General features: G+C 48.2%; 1 protein-coding gene across 1 annotated transcript in view; it reads left to right on the forward strand.

Moving 5' to 3' along the window:
• The window catches only part of CSMD2 (CUB and Sushi multiple domains 2), a 575,735-nt gene that overhangs the window by 433,345 nt on the left and 117,711 nt on the right, over positions 1-24,679 (forward strand). The window contains exons 27-31 of the mRNA XM_074376903.1: positions 3,354-3,545; positions 8,087-8,225; positions 11,945-12,132; positions 22,516-22,710; positions 23,189-23,305. Of these exons, the coding sequence (XP_074233004.1) occupies positions 3,354-3,545; positions 8,087-8,225; positions 11,945-12,132; positions 22,516-22,710; positions 23,189-23,305 (831 nt within the window). The remainder of the gene's footprint in view (positions 1-3,353; positions 3,546-8,086; positions 8,226-11,944; positions 12,133-22,515; positions 22,711-23,188; positions 23,306-24,679) is intronic.

Below are 24,679 nucleotides of genomic sequence, written 5' to 3' on the forward strand. Positions count from 1 at the left end.
GGGAGGTGAGAACGGCTCACGCCGTGCTAACTTTATGGTGTGTGTTTGACAGGGGATTGAACAGAAATGCCAGGGATGATTAGTGCGGGCTTGGCTTCCTTGAGTAAACATGACTGTGTAACATCTAACATCCTGTCTGTACCACGTGGCTCAGCCTCTCCCTGGAGGCTTTGCCAAGCAGCTCAAATTCAGGAGCATTAACGGGAGAAAGTGAGCAGGAAAAAAGATGGGAGGGCCCACCGAAGGAAAGGAGAGATAATCGCTGCCCTCTATGGAGCCAGCCCCACCCTAAATGCTGGACATTATTCCTTATAATTTTTACAAAAACCGTAATGTATGGGCATCATTATTTCTCTGTGTTGCAGATGTGGGCTCTGAGGCCCAGAGAGGTTTCTTGTATAAGGTCATCTAGTTGATAAGTAACAGAACCTATTTCAAAACCCCTGTGTCTGATTCCCAAATGTCTGATTCCCAAACCTAGGCTCTTCATCATTGCACTCCACTGCCTCCCATGGAAATAATCTTTCTGAGTATGATCAAAACACTGAGCTAATCTTCTTCCCGGGAATCATTTACGTGTGTACAGTGCACTGTAAAGCTAGAGATGAAAGCCAAGTCTGTCTTTAATTGGGAAAGAAGACGATTGCTTCTTGTTTGACTTTATACATAAATTCAGTAAGTGTCTGATTTGTTCGTTTATTTATTCACTCAGGAAATATTTACTGAACACTACTGTGTGCTGGGTGCTGTTCTAGGCCCAGTTGGAAGCAAAGCAGCCAGGGTCTCTGTTTCCAGGGAGAGCACAAGTGACCTACCATAAAGAGGCAGACAAATGAACTAGCTAGATTATTACAGATTGTGCTATGAAAAAGAGCCGAACAAGGTAATTTGACGAATCTGATGGAAGGGAGTTAAGGGATGAACCTGGAAGAAAGTGATCAAAGAAGCCTGTCGGAGGAGAGGATATCAGAGCTGAAAATGGAATGGCAAGATGGAGGTGGCTTAGGAAGATCTGTGGCAAGAACATTCCAGGCAGCAGGGCCAGCAGGTGCAAAGGCCCTGGGGCTGGGGGCAGTGAGGGAAGGGACTGAGTCTGCTGTATTGGAAGGAGATTTTACAAATGTGGCTGGAGCAGAGCGACAGCAGATCATTGATGGTGTTCACAATTGAAGCTGGATCAGAACAAAGGTTTTGAAATGTGATCTCAAAAGAGGAGACCTTAAGATCATATATCATATTCCAGGAGTCTGCAAGCTTTCTTCTGTAAAAGACCAGGTGGTAAATATTTCAGGCTTTGTGGGCCATGTGATCTCTGTCAGAAAAACCCAACTCTGCTGTCAGAGCACAAAATGCAAACTAATGAGCATGCCTGTGTTCCAATAAAACTTCATTTGCAAGAACCGGCATAGAGCCAGATTTGGAGGTGGGCCTCAGTTTGTCACATAATGTCTTAGGCGTTACTGGGTGTAAGGTATTAGATGCTACAACTCCAGACTCGCCCGTGCAATCCTAGATCTTATACTTAGTGATATCAGTGTGTAGAGCTGCCCTGGACTTTTCCACCAAAGTCATCCTAATAGCAGAGTAGACTGAACGCTTATCCCCAGGAGATCTGGAGGGTGTAGGAGACATAACACCGCTTTGAGGCTTCCTGGTTTGCTTAAGAAAAAATGTGAATTTTACATTCTACTCCATAATAAATTCATTTGTTTTAGTGTAAAAGTTACTTTTCCCAGAATTTTTGAGAGGGCCAGAATTGGCCCTCTAAGCCAATGAACGTTTTGGGTTTTTTTAATTGATAATAGTATAATTTATGGGGTTTCTAAACATATGTCACATACTTTATTTACATGATCTCCTTTTGTCCTTAAAATAATTCTGCAAACATGTCACTGTTTCCCTTTTAAAGCTAAATAAATTGAAGTTCAGAGGAATTTGTAGACATTCGTATACCTAAGATTTAGCAGTCTCGGTTTCTGACTCTAAAGCACATGTTTTTTCTTTTCCTCCTTCCTTCCCTTCCTCCTTCCCTCTCTCCTTTCCTTCCATCCTTTTCCGCTTTTGCCATGCTGTAGTCTCTGGTGTTGGCTTGTCAAAAGAAGATGTTTCAGGAGACATTAGAGCACTTATAGCTCCCTGGTGCCCAGGGGACTAAGTTGAGGAGCCCAGGTTTGACAGACAATTGTCTGGAATGCTCAGGCCAAGTGTGCCTCTCCCGCATCATCTCACAGTCTCACGGGAATCTGTACTTTTGAGTCCCCATGTGGGTACCAAACTAATCTTTTCATCATTCCCCAAACAGAGCTGGCTGTCTCTTCATGATTCCAGGTCTTTTCACATGTTCCTATTGAGTAACATGTTAAAGTACTTTTTCAAAAAGACAAGAGATTCCTTTAAACAAGATAGACCTTCATTCCCCCCTTCTGAGAGAGACAGAGGTGAGGGGTCTGAATCTGTGAGCAACGACCTAGGAGGGGACCGTGGAGGCGGCGGGGTCGGTGCAGCTGCCCCAGAATCCTTTCTCTGAGCTTCCTCTTCTACCATTTCCTTAGGGGTGTTTTCTCATGCTGCGTTTTGTTCACACGTTCACTCAGCCAGCTTTTATTCATTCATTCCTCCCTGCCATCACTCATTTGATGTCCGCGTTTAAAACACTTTCTCTGTATTACGCTGCTTGGTATTAGACTACAAACATCCCCTGAATCCCTGAGTTTTTAGAATGTGTAATACATCCCAGCTACTTACGTTTATGTTGAACTCTACTTTGCCACTTGCTACAAACACCAGATTTCTCCTGGGTTTCAGTCTGATGGGTCGTTGGGTGTTTGCCATGCAACAGAGCATGTGGCCTTCACCCGACCTCAAGCATCTTTACAGGCCATCTCCCAAACTCCTTTGCCGACCTTTCTGATTGAATATTGGAGTTTATACTTAATTACCTTGTCACTCTCTCATACTGATCATGTTAGCTACATTTTGCAAAATCACCAAGCTTATCTGTGTAACGAGGCTTGTATCGTTAAATCAAGCTGAACTCAATCCTATAGTCATAGCGGTGCCGTCGTGCTTAACTCATGTACAGTGTCTCGTGACAGGTGGATGGTGGTGATGGTGAAGGCACTGGGAGACTGGGTGGTGGTCACAGGCAGTAGTGGAGGTACTGACAGTCACAGGGGTGAGAACGGAGGTGCTGGTCCTGTTGCTACCACTGACAACACTGGTGGGAGGTGACGGAGATTCTGGCGGTGGCCCCAGTGATGGAAGTGGTGATGCGAATGAGTGGTGAGCTGGGATCCTCGTTGTCTGTCAAACACTTTAGCAACGGCGCTTCCCCCTCTGTTTTCTTGTCTCAGTGTCCACAGCAACATCCTGCAATGACCCTGGGGTCCCCCAGAATGGGAGTCGGAGTGGCGACAGCTGGGAAGCTGGCGACTCCACGGTGTTCCAGTGTGACCCTGGCTACGCACTGCAGGGAAGCGCAGAGATCAGCTGTGTCAAGATCGAGAACAGATTCTTCTGGCAGCCCAGCCCACCAACGTGCATCGGTACAGAGCAGCTGCAGCGTGAGCCCTGCCCTCTATTCCACTTCCTGTGGGCTCCAGACTCCCCACCCCCTTAAGTAGCAGCTGCATCTTGAGCCTGGCCTGGAGAATCTGAGTAGCTGAAAGCTGCAGAAAACTCAAAGTTTACTCTGCTTTGCCTGCATTTGTAGATACACACACACATTCACACACTCACACTCAACACACTCTCCAAAATGGTCCCGAAGATTTCTAAGTCGGGTGTGTCTGTCCCTTCTCTCCTGGCCCAGACTGTATAGCTGGAAGGAGGACCATGGGTGCCCTCAGGCAGTAAGGGTCAGCAGGTTCAGAAATGACCCTTCTGTTACCTAAAGCCCTAGGAGGGCACCCGCAGGCCTGAGTGGAAAGGAAAGACGCTGGCTCTTCCTCTCCTCAAGGAAATGATTGGTTACCCAGGTTTTGGTTCCCTCGATCTGTCCTTAGTCCTTAAACCTCCCCATTTGACAGATGAAGGTGCAGACGTTCTGAGATGTGTCCAAGGTCATGTAGCTCGTAAGGGTTGGGGCCTGAGTAATCAGTCCTGCTCCCTGGCTCCTTGAGGTGGGGAAGAGGAAGGAATTTGAAGGGAGAGGAGGACAGGAAAGAAGGAGAAATAGAAAAAAACATTCCAGGTGCTCGCTCCCACCTGGCTCTTTTTCCCAGACAAAATACTGAAGGCCGTTCTCTCCTGCGTCAGTGATGGATATTAGAAGAGACTGATGGTCATGGGGTCCTTACTGTGTGCAGCCCTGTCCTGATCACATACTTACACAGCCTCACTTAACTTCCCTACAGCTCTCTGTAAAGAGCACCATCCCCTCCTTTTACAGTGGAGGAAACTGAAGCTTAGGCCACTTCGGAAATCTCACCTCAAATCACAGAGCCAAGATACGGCAGAGCCAAGGTTTACACCCACATCAGTCTGAATGCAAAGCCTTTTGATCTCCTACCTCCCACACTGACTCCCACGCTGGAGACGGGCTCAGGGCACTTCCCAAGACCTAGCCCTCCCTAGTGGCGGCGGCGGATGCCCCAGACCTCTTTGCATGCAGGCTCAGTGGGAGGCGCTGTGTGGGCATCTGAGGACTGGCCTTTGCTGGTCATGCTCTGAGGCCTGGCATTTAAGGTGAGACACCGAGTCCTGTCCCTTGGTGGGGATGAGGAGTCACGTGGGTATGTGTGGGAGGAGCTTGGTGTTGTATGGAGGCCAGGAAGGTAAGACTGGGGTTTTCAACTGTGTGTTGTGATACGTTGAAAGAGTATGGGATATAAGAGATGGATCAAGGCTTAGTTCCTGGCTCTGCCATTTACTAGTTCAGTGGCCTTGGGGAAATTGCTTCAACTCTCTGACCCTCAGTTTCCTCATCTGTAAAGTGAAGGTAAATATACTTCCCTCGTGGCTTTGTGGGGTGAGGGCACAACTAACCCTAATCTCAAGAGATGCTAATTTCTCTCCGGATTCCCTCCTTTCTTCCTCTTTTCCTCCTTCCTTCCCTTCTTTGTTTCCTTCTTTCAAGTGTTTGGACTCATTTCCCTTCCCTGAACCAGAATTCCATCTGGTCAAGGGCATTCTAGTGAGGCCCGGGGCTGGGGAGTCAGAGGACCTCTGAGGCTCCTTCCAGACTCAGCGTTCTCCAAGGGTGTGCTGATCTTAACAGACAAGCAGGTCTGACACAGACTGTCCCAGGCAGAAGAGGAGGGCTGCACTCCGTTAAGCTGCCAAGAGCAGTAAATGTGCAGCCAGCAGGGCAAAGAGGTTAATTCAGCTTTCATTACCCGGTCTTCCGCGCTCGGCGTGAGGGGATGTTCTCAGTCTGGAAATCCCAGTGACAGGCCCCTCATTTCCAGCTCCCGTGGCAGTCTGCCAGGACAGGCCTTGCCGGCCTTCGTACTCCTTCAAAATAGGGAGGAAGCAAAGGAAGATAAGTGTTTACTCAGCGCTATCCCCATGATGGGCCCTGGGCTGGACGCTGCATCTCCATCACCGCGAATGAAATCGCTGTGTGCTAAGTTTAGAGCTCAGCTTCTAGATTCCAGCTGCCTGGGTTTGAGTCTAGCTTCAGCCCAACAAGCTGTGTGGCCTTAGACAAATTACTTAATCTCTCTGTGCCTCATCTTCCTCCCCTGTAAAATAGGGGAAGTAATAGTACCTACCTCATAGGGTTGTTCTGAGGGTTGTATAATACCATAAACGCTTAGAACTGTGCCTGTAAACACTGTGTAGGTTAGAGGGCCTTATTGCTATCTTTTTTTTTTAAGTGGATGAGAAAACGGAGGCTCAGAGAGGTGGGTTAGCTTGTCCACACTCACAGCTGGTAGATAGCCATGTCAAAATTTGAAAGCAGGACTGTGTAACATCAAAATTGATGGCCTTTTCACAACTCTCACCCCTCAGTACAGCCTGCCCACTCTTTGGCCATCTGAAACGACCAGCTCCTGTTCCCACTCCCGTCTGGGCAGCGTGGTTTGTAAGGTCAAGCCTGGGCCTGCGGGGCGGAGCCTGCCTTCTGTTTCTAAATCATAGTGGGGGCCAAGGATTGGAAGAGAAACCTGGCTTCTAGTTCCAGCTTGGCGTCCCAGCGCCAGCCCCAACTGAGTACCTGCTGAAAGGATGGGGGGCCACGGGGATGTCACCAAGGCCTCGTTTAGTCTGCTACAGCTCAGTGGCCCTGATACCTGGGCCTAGAAGGGGAAAAGGGGGCTTCATGCCCCTCAACCAGGCCCACCTGAGCAGCGGGACCTGTCTTGTGAGTGAAGCAGCCCAGGAGTCCAGCCATCTTGTCTAGAGAAGGCTCAGTGGAGAAGAAGCGAGTGAGATGCAAGGCAGACCTGACTCAAGGAACCGTCCTCACTCCTAGGAGCTCTTCACCTGGGGCTTCTCCCCCCCAGCCTTGGGGGAGGAACAGTCCTCTCCACCCCCACTGCCACCAAGGATTCCAAGGCAGGACAGAAGAATGGGGAAATGATGGACTTTGGGGCCAGACGGATGTGACTCTGGGCAAGATACTTAACCTCTCTGAGCCTCATTTCCTCCTTTCTAAGTCAGGAAGACTAATGTGTAGCTCATGGGGTTGCCATGGGGTAGAAATGAGATAATGCATGTAAAATGCTGTACGTCGTGTCTGGGGGGTACGTTCATAGGGGCCACTGGAGTGTCTCTGGTACTCAGATTGGAACTTGGGGTATATTTTCCGCAGGGGAAGAAGCACACTTCTTAGGACAAGTCAGGTTTTATGTTCAGCCACAGGAGGGCTTTTATGGCCTGGTTTGAAGGCCTACCATTTTGTAAAGAGCCCCTGTTGGGGGCTGATCCGGCCCGCTATCCACTCCCTGAGTGAAAGCTGCAGCCTGACGCAATAAAGCTCGGCTCTGGGACAAGCAAACGGCCGCTCTTAAGTGCGGTCTTGGACGGACCCTTGGCCCCCACCTCCACTTCCAGTCTTGGATTTTCTGTGGGCTCACTGCGGGCCTTACTCGCCCACCAACCTCCAATGATGACCCGTGGTCTCCAGACCAAGGCCTATTTATAGTCTCGGCCATCTTCTCATGATAACGGCCCCAGCTACCTCCAGCCCCCACTTTATCAAACCCTCATGCGACGGTGCAGTAACCCAGCCGTCTGGGGGAGAGGCGGACTCAGGACCTGGGAGGTGCCCTGGAGGGCTCTGGACGAGCAGTGTGCTCTGTCACCAGCCACCTTCCCCATCCCCGCCTGCTGGAAAGGCCTGTCATTTCAGGAGAGGAGGACCACCATGGACTAACTGGGGGTTTGTAATATCTTCATACAACTGACGAACACATGCTCTCTTGGACAAAAGCCTTTTAGAAAATTGGAAGGTATCTGCAGCCCCAAGCAGGTGCCAAGAGTACTGGCAGTGTAGGAGGCCAGCCAGGCTTGGCAGGCACACAGGATAGTCTTCTGCTCCTCCTGACATCGAGTGCACAGGAATTTGTGGTAAATAGCTGCAAAGCTCGCCTGGAAACTGGACATGAGGCAGTGGAAGGAGACCATATATTTCATGTGTCTAAAAACCGAGTGATGGCTCCAGGTGCTGTCTGACCACTTACAGTATGCCAGATGCTTTAACAGATAGCTCCAAAATCTTTATGACAATCCTGTGAAAGAGGTGTTATCACTGTAATAGAGGAAGGACACTGTGGTCCAGAGAAGTTAGGTAAATTCCCCAAGGTCACACAGCCAGGAAGTAGCAGAGCCAGGTATTTTGTTTTGGTTTTTTAATAATTTATTGAGGTGAAATTCACATCACATAAAATTAACCATGAGCAATGCAGTGGCATTTGTACCTTCCCTATATATATACCTCCTCCATCTGGTTCCAGGCATCCCCATCACTTCAAGGTAAACCCTCACACCCTTTGCACTCCACCCTCCCCTTGGACCCTAGAGCCAAGTTCTAATTTAGGTCCATCAGACCCAGTCCCTTCTCTGCTGTGCCTTACCGATACCCATGGAAAGGTGACCACATGAAGGGGACAGTCTCACCCTCGTCTTCCTCTCTCCTCAGCTCCCTGCGGGGGAGACCTAACTGGACCATCAGGAGTCATCCTGTCACCAAATTACCCAGAACCCTACCCACCGGGCAAGGAGTGTGACTGGAAGGTGACCGTCTCACCAGACTACGTCATCGCCCTGGTATTTAACATGTATGTACCTTTCCCCTAGTGGGAGATGGAGGGTTCAGAGCAGCTAGGGTTGCAGACCCGGGTCTCCGGGTGAGTATACACAGGTCTGCTGTGAGGAGAGGTCTTCATTCCAGGGGCGGTGACTTAGAAAAGGAGAGACACGGGCACTGATTGAATGTCTCCTGTGTGCCCAGCACTGTGCTCCGTGCTTTTACACATATTGTTATCTGATTTAAGCCTTGTGCTCATTTAGGAAGTAGCTATTATTCTTTCTTCTTTTTTTAACCTCCAAAGATGCTAAGATTCAGAAAATAGGGCCTTGCCGGGTTCTTTTTCCCCTGCCCTTCTGAATTCTTCTCTGCTCTCACCCAGCTCCCCCATCACCCTCCCAGCCTAGGAACAGCTCAGGTGTCTCTCAGCTGCTCCCCCATCAAGCTTCTGCATCATCTCCCCAGTTTCTTTTAGACAAAAACTCCTCCAAAGAATTGTCTCTGCCTTCCTCACCTTCCTCACCTCGTGTTCACTCTCAGATCACTGAAATCTGTTTTTTGCCTCCATGGTTCCACTGGAAACCCCTCTGATAAAAGACACCCATGAACTCCTGATTGCCAAACCAAATAGAACTTTCCGTGTTTTACCGGACTGCACCTCTTGGTCACCCCACCCCTCCTTCCCCTGCTTCTCTTCCAGCTTTTGTGGAGTTACTTCCCTCTGGCTCTCCAGCTGCTTCTGTGACCCTGCTTCCAGCCTTTGCCAGGCTCTGTCACCGGCCCCTTCTCTTCTCACCCACGCCTCCTTCCTGAACAAGTTCATCTACTCTGATGACTGCTCTCTCCTCTTGTAAACTCGAGACACCGCCCCCCCCAACCCTCCTGGACTTTCTTCTGGGCTGCAAGCTCCTGTATCCCACTATCAGACATTCTCAGTCTGATGCCTGCAGGCTTCTCAAATACAACACGTACGAAACAGCGTATTGCTTCTCCCCTCAGATGAGCTCTAGTCTGAGAATCGGGGCGTGGCACTATTGCCCACCTTCACTGCTTCTTCCGTGAGTGACCCAGGTGTGGGACCTCTGCTGCCTCTGCCTCCTCCTCTTTCCCCCTCTTCTCCGTCTTCCCAGCTCCTGTCTTGGTTGTTTGCTATCTAAATTGCTGCTGTCGGCTCCAGACTGGTTCCTCTGCCCCATCTTGCCTTTTGTGCCAGTCTCATCTTTAGCTATCTGCAGAGCGATGTTGTCACTGGAAAATGCTCAAATATGCACCTCGTTGTCCATTTTCACATACGATCATGTACTGCTCAGCAATAAAAAGAAATGCACTACTGACTCGTGCAACAACGTGGGTGACTGTCAAGCACATCAGACTGAGCCAAAGAAGATGGACACACAGGAGCACATAATGAACGATTCCACTCGTACGAAGTTTCAGGATCAACAAAAGGAATCTATAAAACTAAAAATCAGTTCAGTGGTATCTTCTGTTGGGGGGGAGACTGTTTGGGAGGGGGCACCTGGGAACTTTAGGGGCTGGTGGAAATATTCTGGGTCTTGATATACATGTGTCAAAACTGAGGGAGTGGTACACTTAAGAGCTGCTTGCTTCACAGTGTGAAAATTATACCTTGGTTTAAAAACGAAAAAAGAAAGAAGAAAGCATAGAATTTATCTTTGAAGCCTATAATGGCTCCCCTCTTCTCTATAAATTAAGATCCAAATTGTTTGTTTGGGGTTTTTTTTGGGGGGGGGGGTAGTTTGGTCCAGGCTTTTGAGTTTCCCAAGCGATCTGGCCCCTGCCTACCTCTTCACTTGGTTCCCCGCCGTCCTTGCCCCACCCCTTCTAAGCCCTGAGCTCCAGCCAGACTGGCCTGCTCGCAGCTTCCGGCCTGGTTCATGCCTCTGTCACTTTGCTTCTGCTGCTTCTTCCACAGCAACTTCCTCTTCCCTCCTTGTCCAACCGCTAAGGGTCTTTCAATGTCCCGAGACAAGCTTCATTCCCATCCTCCCCGACAAACTTTGTGTTGTGTTCCCATCCGCCTATACAGACTTGAGACTACTCTGTCGTCTTCATGCCTGTCACTTCCTTCAGATCCATCACTGTCTTAAAGAAGGGGTGGTGTCTGACACACCCTCGTGTCCTGGGCACTTTGCAGAGCACCCGGCATACTGCGTGTTCTCAGATCCAATCTGATGATTGAAGGAAGGCAGGGGCAGATGGACAGCATTTCAGAAGTAACTGAACCATAATTTGTGACCCAAACTGACTCCCTCCCAAACCCTGCCCTGGTGACCTTTGAAAGAGCAGATGAAGAAGCAGAATTATGGGGGCAGGAAGACCACACCACCCAGCAATGGTGGGGCGACCCTACAGCTGACACCCATGTGAGAAGGTGCTGTGTAGGAGGGAGGCCAGTGCATAATCTGGCTCCACCTCCAATGCCCCCAGACCCCCATCCTGCCAGCCCTGCCTACTTTGTCCTAGCTATTTCATGGCCTCCTCTCTCTGCCATGTGTCTTAGCTAAAGGGTAGAACCGCCGTTTTGTTCTCAGTCCAACCAAACGGAGTATGTGAGTGTCCCAGCCCATGGCTGGGCTGCGAACGAGTTAGCATCGGAACTCTGTTCTCCACAGACTCATCTGCTTCTGTTGTTTCCATCTTCGCACCTTTGTTGGTATCATTGCCTTTGTCGGGTGTATCCCTAAGAGTGGAGTTGCTGCATCATAGGGCAGGCGTGTGTTCAGGTCTAGTAAACACTGCAGAACAGCTTTCCAATTTACACTCCCCACAGCGGGTGTGAGCGTTCCAGTGGCTCCGCACTCTTGCCAGTCCTTGGTATTTCCCGTCACTTTCACTCTAGCCGTTCCAAGGAGATGAGTTACACTCAAGAACTCTAATATTCAATGAGCTAAACTGAGACAGTTTTTTAATGGATTTTTTTCCTAGACTAGGGTCAGGATAGCTAAGCAGGAAGCACCAACATGGGTGCAGGGGTGGAGTGGTAGGAGGTCCTAAAGAGAACTGAGAACTGGCGGGGGCATAAAGGAAGGAAGCTAGGGTCCTCCGTGAGAACAGCCCCCTCCCAGCCTGGGAATGGGTCCCCGCGGGGGTCTTTCCCATCAGAGAAGGAGGTGCAGCAGAGCACGGTATAAAGAACCTCAGTGGCAGGTGAGAGACCTGGGTTCCGGGCCTGCTCTGGCTTATCCCGCGGTGTGCAGAGCTGATAACTGACTTCCCTTCTGTGCGCAGTCTAGTGAATGTGGACAACAATATTGTGGTAGAATCATCCAACTTGCTAATAGACTAGATCTTAATTATTCCAACCACTGAGAAGAAATGGTAATTATGTGATGTGCTAGGGGTGCTAATTATTCCTACAGTGGCAATCCTATCACAATGTATAAATGTATCCAATCAACATGTTGTACACCTCAAATTTACACACCATGTCAAATAGATTTCAATTAAAAAAATTTTTTTTTTAAAGAGGGTGTTAAGTTTTCAGTTCCAGCCTTCTGGACACTGACTGGCTCCACTGCCCGAGCCTGCCTTATCCATCTTCCCTCCCTACTGGGTGGTCATGGGGACTGCATCCTCTCCCTCCCCACCGGGAAGTCTTGGGGGCTGGGTGCCAGTGGGAGGGAGGGTCTGCTGTCTGGGAGGCCCGGCCTTTGGTTGAGCCTGAGGCCCAGTACCAGCCTTTATTTGACCTTAGTGGGGTGGGGGCGGGATGTTTTTGTTCCCCAGCTTTAACTTGGAGCCTGGCTATGACTTCCTCCATATCTACGACGGACGGGACTCTCTCAGCCCTCTCATAGGAAGCTTCTACGGCTCCCAGCTCCCAGGCCGCATTGAGAGCAGCAGCAACAGCCTATTCCTGGCCTTCCGCAGCGACGCTTCCGTGAGCAACGCCGGCTTCGTCATCGACTACACAGGTAAGGTCCCCGGTGGCGACGATGACCAAAGGCAGGGCCAGCCAGACCTGGTAGAGGGGAAGGCGTTGTGACATGAGGGGAGCATGGGACTGGATCACAGGGAGCCCACGCCAATCCTGACACCGCTGCCACCTGCGAGCACCTGGCTTCCTGCGGCCCTCTGGGTAGCTGGGTCCCTCACCCCCAGGTACCCCGGGCCTGGAAGGACAGGGGCCAGTGTTCTTCTCACACCTCATTTCTGTGTCCACATCACTATTCTTCACTGCCTTTTCTGTGAGCCTCATTCCTAGCCCTTCTCCAGTCTTGTAAGCTCAGCCCGCACGATCAGCTAACATCTCCCCTGCATTTGCTGAGGCCTCTGATACGAGGCCCAATCTTCCTCTGTACCCCAAAGCCTCCCACCTCCTGGATAGCTTCACCACTCAGGTGGAAGCCCACCCAGCTCCTGAGGTCACAGTGCCTGGACCTCTGTCCCAAGGACACTCCTTGGCCATCCTCTGGCACTTTGTCACAGACTGCACACTTTCTGAGACTTCCTGATCACGTTTTCTCATCCCTCCAGCTGTCCCATTCTTTTAGTCTCATTCCACTTTTAGATGAATGAAGGCCAGCTGAATCGTGCAGGGGTCAAGAGCAGGGGTCAGCAAATTTTTTCTTAAAGAACCAGACAGTAAATATTTAGGCTTGTAACCCATGCAATCTCTAACACAGTTACTCAGCACTGCTATTACAGCACAAAAACAGCCAAAGACAAAACATAAAGGAATAGGCGTGGCTGTGTTCCAATAAAAATCTGCTTACGAAAACAGGCCGTGGTCTCTACCCCGTCTAGAGCATAGACTGTCAGACCAGCTGGGTGCAGGGCCCATGTTTACTACTTAACGGTTGTGTGGCCTTGAGCATCTTATTTAACCTCTCAAAAAATCCATTTCTTCGTCTATCAAATGATGGCAGACTAATTCCTACAGAAGCAGCATCAGTGAGTCCAGGAATAAAGGCCTTGATCTGTGGCCTGGGCATTCCAGACATTCTCTAATGGTCAGGTCGTAGCAGCCCCAAGAAGAGTCCACACTCCACTTCGTTCTACTCTCTTATCCTCTTTTTGACTTCTTCTTCTCTGATGATCCCAGGCCCCATAAGCCAACTCCGAGCTCCATGCTTTGCTTGATTTGTGAGCTTGGCGAGTTATTATCCCCGGGAACCCATTTCTCCATCTATAAAATGGTGGTAATAATAGTTTTGTTGCAGAAGATTAAAATTAAAAGATATTTTATACACAGAAATGACACAGATGAGGACGATGCCCAGTGTGTACTAAACACCGTAGATATTCTGGAGATGATCAATTTTGTTACTGCTCCTGCAGCCCAAGTTCACCCAGGCCTCGTCAGCCTGTGTGTACAAACGGGGTTACATTACCAGTTAAAATTAAGAAGTTCCTGGCTCGTGTCCCCCACTCGCATAATGCAGGACCTCAGCAACCTTGTGAAGTGTCCCTTAATTAAATATGTGTGGCAACTCCCGGGAATATGTCACATGAGCTCACAAATAATCCCAATCCTAATTATAGTTCACTTAGCATCTGCCAACAGCCAGCACCGTCCTAAGCATTTTGCATCCATCATCACATCAAAATCCTCGTGACTCTTGATTGCCTGCTATTTATCAGATACCATTCTAGAAGATGCTCGGTGTACAAGTTAAGGAATGTTTTGCCCACGATCATCTTTCCTCGTGAGGTTGGCCTGGGAAATGGATACTTTGCCATCTTTTCTTTCGACAGACACCCACCGTTCAGTAAACCTCCTGTACTCAGTCTCCACATGCTGATATCAACAAACTCGATCACATGTTGTGGAACCCAACAGAGGGCATGACTTAGACTCAGCCCGGGACCCCCATCACTCCACCCACCGCCATCCCCACGCCATGTCGTCGTCATCGTCATCGTCATCGTCATCATCATCATCATTCTTATTATTCATCTCTTTAATCACTCTCTCATCCGTACCCTCAATTTTCCTGTCCCCTGATTGCTCAACTGCACAAACCTAGCAAAACTGCCCCTTCTATTAAATTCACACTCAAGTGGCTGAGCACAGCCAGAAGTCACATAAACATGGCACTTGGAGCCCCTACAAGTGATATCTTTTACCTCCAGCCAAGGCTTAGCAGCAACCAGAGCCACATCTGACTCGTCCCACCTGGGTTTTCTACTTGGTGGAGATTCCAAAATTTTCACCCCAAATGTCACCACTTTCAGCCTTCTTACAAGATGATTGCATTTCACCATCCCTGGATACAGTAGCTGCTGGGCAGAAATTTCCTCAGCTTCCTCCCAGTCACCTTGTTCATGGCAGCCTGGCTGTGACCACCTCACCCCCAGATCTTCACGAATCCACGTGCTGGAGCCATACTTCCAGGTCCTGTTCCCCAAAGAAGCCCCTTGCACTGTCAGCTGTTGACCCAAGACCATCTCTAGAGGGGTCCTCAGATCTAAAACACAACCCCAGGGAATAAGGCCATCTGAGCCAGCCAAGCAGCTGAAGGAGGCCAGTTGCTGGGGAGAAGGAATAGGGGGGCACAGCCCAGCCATGCACCCTCCACCTCCTTATGAGGGTGCACGGTGCAAGTACCAAGAGAAATGTGTCTGTTGGGGTGAGAGATACCTGGTGAGACCTGGAGCTGCCTTCCTGCCTTCTCAGTTTGCACACCTCCTAACATGAGTCACCCCTCTACTCTGTCCCCAGCCTCTGGTCAGGCAGCCCATTTGGTGGAACCCAGGAACACCCTGTCTTTCCCCATGGTTTCCTTCTCTGTATCTCAGGATTCCTGGAATAGGTCTCCCCTACTACCAGATCCCAGGACCTTGACAGTATCCCCCTTTGTTCAGTGTCTATGTAGGGGAGACCACCACCACTTACTACCTATATGGCCTTAAACAAGTTGCTTAACTTCTCTCAGCAACACTTCCTCATCTGTCGAAGAGGGGCAGTGACACTGTATGGAGGGGTTGTGAGGACTGGTAAATGAGCACAGCACCTACCAGGGCCCCAGTGCCCGGAGGCCGCTGACACATGCTTTGTTTCACCCTCTTTCATTTCATTGCCTTTTTTCACGTGTGATGGATGTTTCATCTGATCTGACCTTGTTAGGAAGGGAAAACCTCTCTTTGTGGGGCTAGGCTGATAGAATGAACTACACATTCTTTTCTGTCTATGGGAGATAGAAAGTGCAAATATGATATTTTGTACACATATCTATGTGGGCGTGGGGGTTATGTATAACATGAGAATTTGTGATATGTACGGATGTGTGTCCTATATACCTCTCCAGTCCATGGCAAAGAACTGAGACACTACACTCTGTGAGTCTGTGGAACACCTTAGATTGAGAAGTTGCCCACTGAGGACTTGCACATGGAGACAGGCCTGGATTCTTAGGAAGAGAGTAATTGGCCTCGTCTATCTGGAAGCCATCTTCTGTCCAAAGGCAGAATCCTGTCTTTTGAGAGATCCAGGGTTCCACTAATGCTGAGCTTCTGGGTCTCCTAGGAGCTGTGGCTTCAGGGTTCTGCTTTGGGAGGTGAGAGGACCCACCTGGAGAGATTTTGCCAGACCCCGCTGGGCTGAGCCCAGTGAAAACCTCCTCTGACCCAGGTCAGCCCTCCTCTGATCCAGGGCAGGCAGACCAGGAGCCTTTCCCCATTTCCTGCCAACTTGCCAAGGAGGAAGCAGAAACAGTTTGGTTGCATCTTAGTGAGGGATCATTTAGTTCAAATCAAGAAACTCACTCAGACCAATGTAAGCAGAAAAGGGGGTAATTTATTATAAAAATGTGAAAAACAGAAACACTCAAACCAACTTGAGACAAAAAGGAGTCTTTATTATAAGAAAACAACTAACAGCCAAGCTGGTTCAAACTGAAAAGCATTCTGTATTTTAACCATACAGATAATAAAAACTCACTCTAACTTAACACCAGAAAGAATATCTTTTTTATTTTAATATTTTTATTCTTTTTTTTTATGAAACATAGTCAACTTACAACCTTAGTTTCAGGTGTGCAGTAAAGTGATTCAGTTATACATATACACATATATTTTTTTCAGTTTCTTTTCCATTATGGCCATCACAAGAAATTGAATATATGAATACATTTTTAGAACATGAGAGTCCAAGGGCAGGAAGCATGACCTCCCAAGGGGATTACAATCAGGTTGGGAGAACTGGAGGTTGAAATTCTCCTCCTCCATCTCCAGGACCGCTTGGTCTCTGCCCTGCCCCTCTCTGAGTCCTGGCTACATTCTCCTCCCTCTGCAGACCAATTTTCATTGTTTCTCCATTCTCCTAGGACAAGTAGTGCTGCCTCAGTCTTGGCTTTGAATCACTTCCCAGTTTGTATCCCAGTTCCAAATCCCAGAGGACCATCAGATTGACCAGGCTTAAGTCAGGTGTCCACTGAGCAGTGCTATGGAATTAGGCTTTTGCATAAAGGGCAAGGGCAGATCAGGCATTTTTATTCATTGGTTAATTGATTAATATTTACTGAGTACCTGCTATGGACCAGACACTGTTACAGAGCCTGAAAACAGAACAGGGAACAAAACAGTGTCCCAGCCTCCATGGAGTTCACATCCTAGACTGACAGGCATTTCTACCATAGATGGGATTTTGGAGGCCCACCTAATCGTAAGGCAAAGATGGGTCGGTTTGTAGGTGTCTTGGTTCAGTCGCCCCTGGAAGGTGGCTGTACTGTCTTAGTCATCTTTGGGCAGGCCTGCTAAGAGCTGATTCTGAATGCAATCCTGTCAATTGTGGATTTCTCTTAGACCATGCTCTGGGGCACTTCTCATCGGAATTCAGCCTCCGGGGTAGTTTTGCCCTCTGCTAGAAGGGTGCAAAGGGGATGAGGAGGATCCTGTCCTTTGAACACAATTATTAAAAATGAGTCCCAGGGAGGTTTATTATGTTTTCCCAGGCCAGAGAAATCAGCAGAATGCAAGGCCAGTGAGGGATGGGGACCTTTATTCACATCTTCCCGCAGGTGTGGTGGCCTCCTGGGCAGGGACAGGCTAGGACATCCAAGCACCTGTGTAGGAACCATTCATTTATCCAAAAAGTGCTTACTGAGCTCCTACTTCATGCCACGGCCTGTGCTGGATGTGGAGGGTGCAGCAGTGAGCAAAAGGGTCATGGTCCCACCCCTTAGGTAACATAAAGGTAAGGAGAGAAACAGACAGTAAATAAGTAGACAAGCAAGAAGCAAGAAGCATGAGAAGATAGGAAAGAACCAACTACTCTGAGGAAGAGGAATGGGGCGCCCCCTTCAGGATGGTAGTTGCTGAAAGTGAAGGCCTTACCGAGCAGGTAATGTGAACAGAGACCTAGAGGTTGAGAGGAAGCCCCCTGTGTAAGAGCAGGAGTGGGAAGGGCTTCAGACAGAGGGATGAAGAGTTCAGAGCAGGTGTTAGACAATCTGAAATAACCCAGGAAAGGCAAAAGTGAGTCAACTTTTACCAGAAGGTGCTAAAAAGTACCTGTTTTCTCTTTCAAGCCCTTGGAAATAACCCTGTGGGCTAAGGAGTCATCACCAGATTTCCCCATCTGCTCCCCGCCACCATCACCACCGCCACCACTCATCTCTGCCATGGTCTTTCCTTCAACATTCAAAATGGAAACCTCGTCAGTGACACTGATTTCAAAAGTCACATGTGTTTGTTGGAAAAATTCAAATACAGAAGATGTACTCTAAAAACTTAGCATCTCCCCATAAAACATCTCCCCTGAAACAAAACATCTCCCCTGAAGTGCCAATACTAATGGTTTGTTATCTCATTCCAGGCATTTATGTAAAGTAATGTAAAACCCATACCTGAGGTCAGGCTGAGCAGGCCAGATGATCTCTGTTGCCATCAGTTCTGCTGTTGTAACAAAATAGCCATAGACAATATGTAAACAAATGAGTGTTCCAATAAAACTTTATTTACAAAAACAGGCAGCAAGTCAGTGGACTGTAGTTTGCAGATCCCTGTTCTATATGAATGGGAATCACTCCGTATATACTAATCTGCAGCATGGATTGGATTTTTTCTTTTTTCTTTTTTTTTTTTGCTTTGTTTTGGGCTTTGCCCAACAATAGATCTTGGCCATCTTTCCATATCAATATTTGAAGACTTTTGCCATTCTTTTTAAAGGTTGCTTGTATTTCATTGAGTGGCTCTAATCCAACCTTTTTAACCAGTTCCTTACTGTTTGGGTTGTTGCTTTCACTATTAGTGTTTGGAAATGGGCCTTATCAACCAGGACAAAGAGAATCTGGTTCTTTTAATTTTCCCATTTGAGTGCTTAGGGTTAATTTATTATTATCATGATACTGTTCTAGTCATTTAGTTTTATCACCCACAGCTGAGCTCTGGTTTAGCCAACTGAAGACCTGGTTTTGGTCTTAATTCTATCTCTTAATAATTGAATGGTTTGGAAAACTCATTTAGCCTCTCTGATCAACATATTTCTCATCTCTAATCTGAACAGGAGCATACCTGGCCCTGCCTGCTGCAGAGGCTATTGTGAGACACAAATAAGATAACAGATTGGAAAGTGCTTTGCGAATTATGAAGTGATCTTCCTGTGTCTAGGCCCATTATCATCATCATTATCCCTGCCACTGTTATTAATGTGATCATGCCTGGCAGGATGAGCTCTTCTTGCTCTGACATGTGAGGACTGGTAGAAGAGAATCTGTAGGTGGAATCATTGAGGTGGTTGTTCATTTTCTAAGCGTGTTCAGCCAATCAATTCAGCATCCATTTCCTAAGCCCCTCTTATGTGCCCAGTAGGGCCAGCCCTAGTGCCAAGTTCTGTGCCAGTTGCCAGAGTTATGAGAAGAACAAGTGATTGATCCCTGTCTTCTAGGAGTTCAGAACCCACTGGAAAGAAATAGACTTACCCACTTACCAACCAAAATAATGTCATACGTGCTATAATCAAGAAAAGAAAAACATTGGATGAACCTAGAGATTATCATGCTAAGTGAAGTAAGTCAGACAGAGAAAGACAAATATCAGATGATAGCACTTATATGTGGAATCTAAAAACAGATACAAGTGAACCTATTTACAAGACAGAAATAGACTCACAGACATAGAAAACAAATTTATAGTTACCAAAGGGGGAATTGGCAGGGAGGCGTAAATTAGGAGCTTCAAATTAACAGATACACACTGCTATATATAAAATAGATAAACAACAAGGACCTCCTATATAGCACAGGGAACTATATTCAATATCTTATAATAACCTATAATGGAAAAGAATCGGGAAAAAGAGTATGTGTATATATACACACACATACACACACATATATATGTATAACTGAATCACTTTGCTGTACTCTTGAAACTAACATGACATTGTAAATCAACTATACTTCAATAAAAAAAAAAAGATGAAGAAGAAAAAGAAAAGAAAAATCAAATTCTACCAGAGAGAAGGCAGCGTTCAGGACACTTGCTCAGAGAGGGTAGCCTTGAAAAGCATAGGAGTTTGTCACACAGGAGGAAAGAGACGGGAGGAAACGGGAGGAAAGGACTTTCTGACACAGTGTGAAGTTCCGGGCAGACATACCCAGCTGGGTATGCCAGTGCAGCCATCACTCAAAAGCACAGTTGTTAATATGAAGTCAAAGTCTATTCTTCTGGGCTGCTGGAGGACTCCCCGTAGGCCCCTTTTGTCTTTCTGCTCTACCGTGCTACGTGGCTCCCATCCTCAAGGTTATCTCAGGATCCAGAGTGGCAACTGGAGTTCCAGCCATCACGTCTAAGCTCCAAATTGCACGGAGGAAGGAAGGAAAGAAGGAAGGTCAATGAGCATTCTCTCAGCTGGGTCACCTTCCCTTAAGCAGACTTTCTAGAAGCCCCTCATGCATCCATTTAAGAAATATTTATTGAGCATCTGTCATATGCCAGGCCCTGGACACAAGAGTGAACCAAACTGGGAAACTGCTGTCATGGAACTTACATACTAGAGGAGGGACATAGGAAAACATAAGGTAACTATATGGTGCATGAGATAGTAATGACCGCAGTGCAAAGAAAGCAGAGAAGGGTGGTGGGGAGTGTTGGGGAGAGGAATAGCACAATTTTAGAGAGCTGGTCAGGAATGTGTCAATGAGAAAGAGACAGTGAACTACTGAACTAAGTCCTGAAAGGTGAAAAGGGAGCCATGTGGATGGGCGGATGTTCTGTACACAGAGGCCAAGGTGATTGGAGCAAAGTTAGCAAAGGAACAATAGCAGTCAAGGTCACAGAGGGAAGACTGAAGCCTAACATGCAGAGCTTTGTAGACTTGTAAGGATTTGGGCTTTTACTCTGAGTTAGATGGAAGGCAGTCATCTGACCTGACCATGTTTACATCTCTTTGACCAGATCAGCTGCCTGGGAGGTTGGAAGGTGTAGATATTAGTTGGTATCTTGATACTCTGGGTGGAATCCGGTTCCATTATTTAAGGACAAAGGGAGGAAGGAATAGATATTGACAACTTGCTCTGCCTCTTATGAGCTGTGTGAAATTGGTTCTAAGTTGCTTAATTTTTCTGAATTTCAAATAAGCTTTGGCTCACTCTGAATTTATAAAAAAAAAAAAAAAAGACAGATGGAATATAAGATGTGGTGACACGTATCTCTGCAGTTCACAAATGGGCCACCCAGTGGTCAGTTGCATTCTGGCCAGAGCCACTGAGCTCTGGGGGAGGACAGATTTGGTGTTGGGGCCAAGGCAACATCACAGGGCACAAGAAGAAAACACTGAGGTGTCCACTGCTAGGTGAGGGACCATCTTCTGGGTCCAACTTGAGTTTAAATTGAGTAATGTATCTGGGACTACCCCCTCCCCCAAGCTATAGGCAAAGACAGCGAGCAGGGCCTTCATAAGGGCTCAGATGCAAGAGTGGCTAGGCTTGGCTGGATCACAGACTCTCAGGGTCCTGTCCCATCAGTCAACAGGCTGATCGGCCCTGAACGATACCTTCAAGCTGTGACTGCCTCTTGTACAGGTAGCTTAAAGTTACCCAGGTGACAAGGGCAGCCCTCAGCAAAATTCCTCCTGAGCTCCTTATCTCTGAACTCTGATCCATCTTCTGTTCTGGGTCTTTCCTCCCTGAATCTGCTCTTTGAATTTCTGGTTCCTTCTGCAAGGGCTGTCGGCACCTCTTGGTGAATCCCCATCCTTAGACTCCTCCACAGTGTAGCCTCCAGGATTCCAGTGGAACCCTGACACTCCGTTGCGTTTTCCTGATACTGGCCACCCTCAGCTGTGTCCTGACACTGCCCAACCCTGATGACAGGCCTCTTGACCATCAGTGCTTCTGGAACAAGGAGGATGTGGAAAGGCAGCAGTGGATGGAAGTGAACATTGGCTCCCAAGATCTGCTCGGAATTTCCAGCTGCTGGTGAGGGAGGCTGTGGAGTGCTTTCCTCCAGAGATCCGGGGCCCAGACGAATACTCTCAGTGGCTCAGGCAGCATCAAGTTCACTCTTGTCCAGTGCAGAGGGACAGAGTGGATGCCTATTAGAAACATCCATGATATGCCTGATTGGGAAGACGTATAAGCTTCAGTAACCAAATGGAAAAATACTGCTGTTTTAATAAACCAGCCAGCACTCAATACCCCCAGTGCAAAGCCCTGGAAAACTGTATTGGAGACCTGGACTTATCCCAGAGGCTGAAGTGGTTGTCCTAGTTTCTTCCTAAATTGTAATATCGGTACCCATACACTCAGAAGTGCCTGCAAGTTATGGATATGACGGCCTGCAAAGCCAGTGCCAGCTCCTCCTGCCCAGCCAGCAGCACCGCTGTCGGTGAAAGGAAGAGATGAGGAGAAGTCATCTACAAAAGTGGCCCCACTTCCCCCACAGAGACAGAAGACCAGGAGGCTGCCCTGATGGGTGCAGGGGTCAGAGATGGGCAAAGGGGTGGATTGTGCCCAAGCACGGAGACTTGGTCACAACTGAGATACAATCCCAGGACTGTCAGCTCCCGCCCATCAGAGCAGGTCCTGCCTCCCCAGGGAGGAGTGAATCAGGGGGCAGAGAGGGCCTCAAAGGTCTAGCTGCCACACTCCCCTTTTCAGGTCAGGCAAGAATGTGGGGACAAGAAGGGAAATTTCACTCTCCAACATGACTTCCAGCCCTAGCTTTCTAACCAGAGTTACAGAGGTTTCCAGACCTGAGGACCATCAGTCCCAAATCCCCACGTGTTCTGTGGCTAATGAGAATCAGGGTCTCCCCATAGGCACTGTGCCCTGGAATTAGGTCACTAATGAGCAATCTCTGTGTGTGTGTGTGTGTGTGTTTGTGTGTGTGTGTTTATTGTTCTTTTTTTCCAGAAAACCCACGGGAGTCATGTTTCGATCCTGGTTCCATCAAGAACGGCACGCGAGTAGGATCCGACCTGAAGCTGGGCTCCTCCATCACCTACTACTGCCATGGGGGCTATGAGGTGGAGGGCTCGTCCACCCTGAGCTGCATCCTGGGGCCCGATGGGAAGCCCGTGTGGAACCATCCCCGGCCAGTGTGCACAGGTGGTGGGGCCGGGGCTGGGGCGGAGGGGGCGAGGGCATGCCAGGGGCAGGAGGGGCTGTCAGCGAGAGGAAGGTGGGGCATGACATGGTCCTCTAAGGAGGGCTCCTTGGGTGAATGAGAATGGCTGGGAACTCACCAGGTGTACCCGTCCCTGAAAATGGGGCATCTCTCCCAGATCACATAGTATCCCCAGCCCCACTCAAATCGATGTCCTCCACAGTGGCTCCCAGACATGCCAGCAGCCCACAGCAGGGAGATGGGAGTTTAAAGGTGACCCTGAGATTGTTCCTTGACCTAGGGAAAATCTCCAAGAGTTCAGATGTGTAAAACTAAGGCCAGCGGGGCAGGCTAACTCTAAGGGCATCTGGGTCAGCTACAGGAGCCGGAAGCTCAGGCTGGGAGTGAGCAGAATGGAGGATGGGCAGCTGATGAGAGGCCCACAGGGTCACCTGGCCCTCCACCTGATTTCTCTTTCAGCCCCCTGTGGAGGACAGTATGTGGGTTCAGATGGCGTGGTCTTGTCCCCCAACTACCCCCAGAACTACACCAGTGGACAGATCTGCCTGTATTTTGTCACCGTGCCCAAGGACTATGGTATGGTTTTTGGTTTTTTTTTTTTAATGTTTGTTCATTTATATTTTCTGACTCCTTCCAGTTCCTTAGGCCCTTCCCAATCATGTCCCAATTCCACTCCCAATTTATCCAATCCTGTGGTGGAAATGGGCAGACAGCCTCCCGCACAGGACAGCTGAGCGCGGATGCCGTGAAGTGGGCTATAGAACACACTCCTGACACACCAGGGAGGAAGCGCGCTAGTGAGACCCCCTGAAACCAAGGGCTGGGTGGTTAGTGAGGAACCAGGCAGGATGGGGGAAGGAGGGGTGCACCAAGGGCTACCCAGCACAGCCTGAGTCTGAAGAGAGGTGCTGCAGACCCCGGCCAGCCAACCGGGACCCAGGGCGGGCAGCCGAGGGGCAGGAAGAAGGGAAGGAGTGCGATGGAGCTGAGCTCAAAAGTACAGGTGAGGGAGCTGGGAGCCACTTCACACATCTTACATCCCATGTGAGAGCCAGAGCCTGGTCCCGCAGCGGTCGGTAGGATGAGCAAGAAAGAAGGGAGGCCCTAGAGGTTATCATATTAAGTGAAGTAAGTCAGGCAGAGAAAGACAAATATCATATGATATCACTTATATGTGGAATCTAAAAACAATAATACAAATGAATTTGTTTACAAAACAGCAATAGACTCACAGACATAGAAAATAAACCTATGGTTACCAAATGGGAAAAGGGAAGAATAAATTAGGAGTTTGAGATTAACAGATACACAGTACTATATATAAAATAGATAAACAACAAGGACCTACTGTATAGCACAGGGAACTATAATCAACTTCTTGTAATAAGCTATAATGGAAAAGAATCTGAAAATACGTGTATGTATGTATGTGTATATATATATAAAAAACTGAATCACTTTGCTGTACATCTGAAACTAACATTGTAAATCAACTACACTTCAATAAAAAATAAAATGTTTTAAAATTTTTTAAAAGAAAGGAATAAACTAAAATATAAAAATAGATAAACAAGTTTATACTGTATAGCACAAGGAACCATATTCAGTATCTTGTTGTAACTTATGGTGAAAGAGAATATGAAAATGAATCTATGTATGCTTCTATATGACTGAAGCATTATGCTGTACACCAGAAATTGACACAACATTGGAAACTGACTATACTTCAATAAAAATATATTTAAAAAAAAAAAAGAAGAAAGGAATAGAGTTAGCTCAGTTCCACCTGCACCAGCCTGGCTGTTGGGTGCAGTCCTCAGTGTCATCTTGATCCATGTGGTACAGTCCCAGCCAGGCCCTTCCCAGCTCCCCGCATCCCTGTGCCTGGGGTCTGGCCAGGGTGCCAATCAGCCAGAAGAAGGGCTCAGCTAGTGGTTAGTCAGTCCCCAG

The sequence above is a fragment of the Camelus bactrianus genome, chromosome 13 (assembly GCF_048773025.1).
Source record: "Camelus bactrianus isolate YW-2024 breed Bactrian camel chromosome 13, ASM4877302v1, whole genome shotgun sequence".
In the NCBI taxonomy this organism is placed as follows: Eukaryota; Metazoa; Chordata; class Mammalia; order Artiodactyla; family Camelidae; genus Camelus; species Camelus bactrianus.